This window comes from Caenorhabditis briggsae (genome assembly GCF_000004555.2).
Source record: "Caenorhabditis briggsae complete genome, chrV, whole genome shotgun sequence".
In the NCBI taxonomy this organism is placed as follows: domain Eukaryota; kingdom Metazoa; phylum Nematoda; class Chromadorea; order Rhabditida; family Rhabditidae; genus Caenorhabditis; species Caenorhabditis briggsae.
Window position 1 is genome coordinate 2,686,218 of NC_013488.2, and position 5,435 is coordinate 2,691,652.

At 38.8% G+C, this 5,435-nt stretch overlaps 2 protein-coding genes across 2 annotated transcripts in view; both read left to right on the forward strand.

The window, feature by feature from the left end:
- Positions 1-300: 300 nt before the first annotated feature.
- On the forward strand, positions 301-1,271 carry CBG21844 (the record flags this gene model as incomplete). The annotated part of the gene is made up of 4 exons (XM_002635603.2): positions 301-624; positions 668-898; positions 943-1,021; positions 1,066-1,271. 4 exons carry the CDS (start codon positions 301-303, stop codon positions 1,269-1,271), a joined length of 840 nt encoding a protein of 279 aa, XP_002635649.2.
- A 2,926-nt stretch (positions 1,272-4,197) lies between these two features.
- CBG21845 overlaps positions 4,198-5,435 on the forward strand; it is a gene marked incomplete at both ends in the record, with an annotated part of 2,196 nt that continues 958 nt past the window's right edge. The window contains 3 exons of the mRNA XM_045236727.1: positions 4,198-4,521; positions 4,568-4,798; positions 4,843-4,921. Of these exons, the coding sequence (XP_045097406.1) occupies positions 4,198-4,521; positions 4,568-4,798; positions 4,843-4,921 (634 nt within the window). The remainder of the gene's footprint in view (positions 4,522-4,567; positions 4,799-4,842; positions 4,922-5,435) is intronic.

Here is a 5,435-nt window from a genome sequence, read left to right on the forward strand (position 1 = left end):
CACTTCGATTAAAATTTTTTCCAAATGATTTTCTGACAATCTTTGTCGCTTATTAGTGTAGAAAATAGTTTTAAAGTGAAAATAAAAATAATTCAGGTATGAAAATTCATCAGCCAGTAAAAATGGACGAATTTGTTTCGAAAAGAAACCGAAAAACACGCGCGAATTGTCGTAAAGTTGCGCGTATTGTCTGCAAACACAAAAAGTTCCGGGTAGCAAGCGGGTGCCCGCATGGAAACCCTATTTTTGAATTGATTTTTTCATACTGAAAATTGTTCCAGGACGTTTATCACCGACTTCATGATTGGTTCAGCCGCTGCTCCACGAGCCTTTTTCCCTATCATTGGGGGTCGCCCATTGGGATTTTTAGTTTATTTGGGAATGAAAATACCAGTTATGATCTACATTGGTTTTGGATGTTTTGGTGCCATGGTTGCGAGTGTGACCCTCTTATTTTTATATCGACATCAGGTTACTGTAAACCCAAATAGTTATTTTCACTGTCACCGCTTCTTTCGAGTAGCGGTTGTTGTTGTGAACTATGCACTTTATGTGAACGTGACTGTCCCAGGATTACTTACAGCCCCCGAAGATCAGCTGGAAGCTAAGATAGAGACCCTGAGAGTACGGTAGTGAACAACTATTGTATTACTTTATACGATTTCAGATTGAACCCTGTCCAGCGAAAGATCTTCTCCACGAAAATTCGTACATTCTCCAATCCTCTTGGAGTCTTCTTTTGCCGTATTTCTGTTTCATGATAGTTTTTGTTGGTGTCGAATGTGGGTTTATGGCTGTTCACTGCTCATGGATCTTGTTTTTCTCAACACTAACTCGAAAACTATCAAGGAAGACCAGAAGAATGCAAGTGAAATTTCTTTTCGCGTTGTTGGCACAGGTGATTTATAGAGAATTGTTCGTCTGAACTTTTGAATTGTTTAGATTGCAATTCCAACTACACTGTGCTACGCTCCGATTTTCTACTTTGCCATCACCACGATTATAGATCATTATTGGCAGTGTAAGTGTAGCCTACAGTAATCATCCTGCAAGGGAATGTTCCAGTCGCCAATGACGTTTGTGTCCTTATTGTCTCCACCCATGGTCTTATATCTGCCACGTGTCTTTTATTGTTCTACGACTGCTATCGTGACCATATTTTTTACTGGATATGTTTGAAGAAGTTCAACAAATCAAGTGGCTTTAGTACAGAAAATCCCAGTAGACAAAGTATCATGATGACTAATGTTCAAGTCATTGTCACGACTTAGTTCATTTTGCACAGCAGTAAAATGAAGAATTATTTTTGTAAAAGGTCTTTTACAGGTTGTTTGAGCCCAGAATTGAGTTGCACAGACTCACTTTTGTATGAATAGTTTTCCGGTGTTTTTCTTCCACAAGTTTTTCTTCCAAAAATTAGGCCACTACTACAAAATGACCTAGAAAGCACACCAGGGTCTTGCCAGCCCATTTTTAGGCCATTTTGACGTGATGGCCTAGAAAACCAAATTTGCAAAAGTTAGGCCACCACTTCAAAATGACCTAAAAACACACCAGAGTCATCTTATGTCATTTTTAGGCCATTTTACAGCGGTGGCCTAGAAAACCAAATTCGCAAAAGTTAGGCCACCACTTCAAAATGACCTAAAAACACACCAGAGTCATGTTAGGGCATTTTTAGGCCATTTTGACGTGATGGCCTAGAAAACCAAATTTGCAAAAGTTAGGCCACCACTTCAAAATGACCTAGAAAACACACCAGGGCATTTTTAGGCCATTTTCATAAACATTGGTAGCCTAGAAATTTCATGTTAAGAAACTTAGGTCACAACCCATCAAACAACATTCAGAAATGACGCGTGCGCGCCAGTGTGCGGTTTCGAAACAGTTTCAAAAGTCGCCTGTTTCGAAACTTCTTCGAAAGATTCCGAAAGAAAAGTTTCGAAAAAGTGTCGAAACTTTTCCGAAAGTTTTCGATACTTTCGAAAAAGTTTCGAAAGTTTTCGAATGTTTCGAAAGGCACACACAGTCCTTATTCTCTCCACTCATGGTCTCGTTTTTGCCGCGTGTATCTTCTGCAGCATTTGCACCTCTAACAGCAGTTCCGACACACTAGCGCTACAGTTCTGCAGCAAGTTGAGCAAATTGTTGGAGTTCAACAATGATACAGCACAGAACCAGCATCTGTATTCCGTACACCCTCGCTCAGCTGTAGAGGAGTTCGCGCCCGCAGCAGTTGCACAGCATCTGTGCGTTCTCCTACAGGTATGCAGCAGCTGTGCAGCATCTTAGCAGCACAACGACACTCCGAATCCCATACTGCGTTCGGTTTAGCAGAATTTTATTTTTGATTTTCGAAATTATTTTCGGTCCTATTTCGATTCGTTTTGATGTTTTTGATAGCGCTCTCGTTTGTTAGTAAGCTATGTTATGATTCAGAGCTTCGAGCAAATGCGCCGAATTCGCCGTGCGACAACCCTTTCGACTTGGAGTGAACGAATCGGGACCAATAACTTAGGTAAATTTTGTAATATTTTTCCAATTTTTCAATTGTAATAGAAATTTCAGTGTTCCCTGATTAGAAAGTTGACTGAAAGCGAGTTCAGCAGATTCATGGTTAGAAGTCGGACGAAAAATCAGTAGAAAAAAAGTAAAGAGGTACGTAATGTTTTTTCTTTTCTTATGTAATTTCTTACAAAAAATTTTTTTTCTCCTACATTTTTTGAAATAGCTAAATTTCAGATTGCGTTCCATCTATGAGAACTAGGACACACGCCCAACAACGAAATTTACCAAATTTTTGAATTGTGCTCGACAGGACTCCTCGAAAATATATTAATTTCTAATTTTTTGTTTTTTTTTAAATGTAAATAGTTGTTGTATCAATAAATATTGTGAAATTAAATTGTACCAAAGTCGTTTTTTATCAGATAAAAATAGTAAAAAGCGAGGATCCGCGCGGCCGCCTCTAGGTACGATACAGCACTTGCGCAGCATCTGAAACACTTTTCCCCTACAGTTCCACAGCATTTGCGCAACAGTTTCAGGGTCGACGGGCGCCTGTGGCGCAAGTGAGGCACAACTGTTGCGGATTTTTGCTAAGTTGTTATGCTATGACTGCTATCGAGATCATATTCTCTACAGGATATGTTCGAGGAACTTCAACAACACGAATAGATTGAATACTGAAGGACCTAGTAGAAAAACTATGATGATGACAAATGTTAAAGTCACAGTTTTGACATAGTTTATTTTGCATAGAAATGAATTTTAAGAATCTTACTGTAAGGGATCTTTGACACGTGATTTGAGCACAGAATTGAGTTGCACAGACCAACTTTTGTGTGAACAACTCTTAAACGTCGCAGTTCTAAAATGTCGCAGTTCTGAAACGTCGCGGTTTTAAAACGTCGCGGTTCTGAAACGTTGCGGTTCTAAAATGTCGCGGTTCTAAAATGTCGCAGTTCTGAAACGTCGCGGTTTTAAAATGTCCCAGTTCTAAAATGTCGCAGTCCTGAAACGTCGCGGTTCTGGAACGTCGCGATTTTAAAATGTCGCGATTCTGAAACGTCGCGGTTTTAAAATGTCACAGTTCTAAAATGTTGCAGTCCTGAAACTTCGCGGTTCTGAAACGTCGTGGTTCTTAAACACGTCGCGATTCTGTGGTTAAAAATTTTGAAAAAAAAAACTGAAAATTTTCCTGAAAATTACCAATAGTTTTTGGTAAATTTACCGAAACCGTATCGGCAGCACACACTGCTTCTTCTCAAAATATTTAATTATTTTAATCGCTCAAACATCAAATTAAACAACAGGTGAATGTTTTTAAAATTGCACCTCGGGAGGTACATAATTCATTATTGCTTTTATACCCTCCATGCGTTTTGATGCCAACCATAATTGATTTTTTGACAGCTTAGCACAATGTCAAATCCTCAAGAAATAGCTCGTTTACTAGCAGAACCCACTAATTACACATACAACGAGTTATCCTTAATTGGCTCTTCCTGTCAACACATTCATATTCCAAGACTCACAGAAACCGAATATATGTTTTATCTTAATCTGATAACTTTCTTATCAGCCATAGTAACAGCTATTGCAACTTACTGTATCATTTTTCACAGCTCTCCAAGTATGGGAAAATTCAAATTTTGTTTGTTGACTTTGCAGTCTTGGACTTTTATAACAGATCTCATGTTGGCTTCTCTGGCAACACCACGAGTATTTTTCCCAACTATCGGAGGTCGACCATTAGGGATTTTTGTCAAGTTAGGGATTACTGTACCAGTTCAACTGTATGTTGGATTTGGTTGCTTTGGAGCGATGGTAGCTAGTATTATACTATCGTTTTTGTATAGACATCAGGTTACTGTAAACCAGGATAACATTTTAAAATGCAACAGATGGTTTCAAATTTGTGTTATGGTTGTCAACTATGTGCTCTTAAGTAATGCACTGCTCCCAGCATTATTTACTTCCCCAGATAGCCAGTTAGCGACGAAGATTGAGATTTTGAGAGTAAGATTTTTAGAGCTTTTCAAAATGCCTTCAGATTTCTTTCCAGAATGAACCCTGCCCTGCTAAAGACCTTCTTCATCCCGACTCCTATGTCCTTCAGTCTTCTGTAGATCGATTATTCCCATATTTCTGTGGACTAGTGGTTTTCGTCGGATGTCAATGTGCTTTCATGGGTCTTCACTGCTCATGGGTCTTATTTTTCTCAACACTCACAACAAAACTATCTAGAAAAACCCGGAAAATGCAGGCGAAACTTTTAGTCGCACTGGTGGCACAGGTGAAAATTTTTAGTGTGTGATTATTGAGGTGTTGATATTTCAGTTCGCTATTCCAACGACACTATGCTATTGTCCAATGGCGTATTTTGCTATAACAACGCTTGTAAATCATTATTGGCAATGTAAGTAAGAAATCGTAAACCTGTATTTGAAGAGCCGGCTCTTCAGGTCCAGTCCAGCCCAGTCAAAGGCAGGTAGCACCAAAACGCCCTTATATTAAAGGTGCCCTTCCATTTTTCTGAAGGCTTTTGTCTAATAAGTCTCATGGAAGCATTTCGCAAGTTTTTAAGCAAAAAAAGATGGTTTAACTATTAATTTCCGAATAAAATGTTCATTTATAATTGTGGCCGAACTTTCTCAAAATAAATTTTCTAGGCCACCAAGTTTATAGCCTAGAAATGATCTAACACTAATCTGCTTTGTTTTCTAGGTCATTTTGACATGATGGCCTAACTTTTGCAAGTTGAGTTTTCTAGGCCACCATCTTTTATGGCCTAGAAATGACCAGATGTTCAACTGGTGTGTTTTCTAGGTCGTTTTGACATGGTGGCCTAACTTTTGCAAATTTGGTTTTCTAGGCCATCACTTCAAAATGACTTAAAATGCGCTAACATGACCCTGGTATAATTTCTAGGC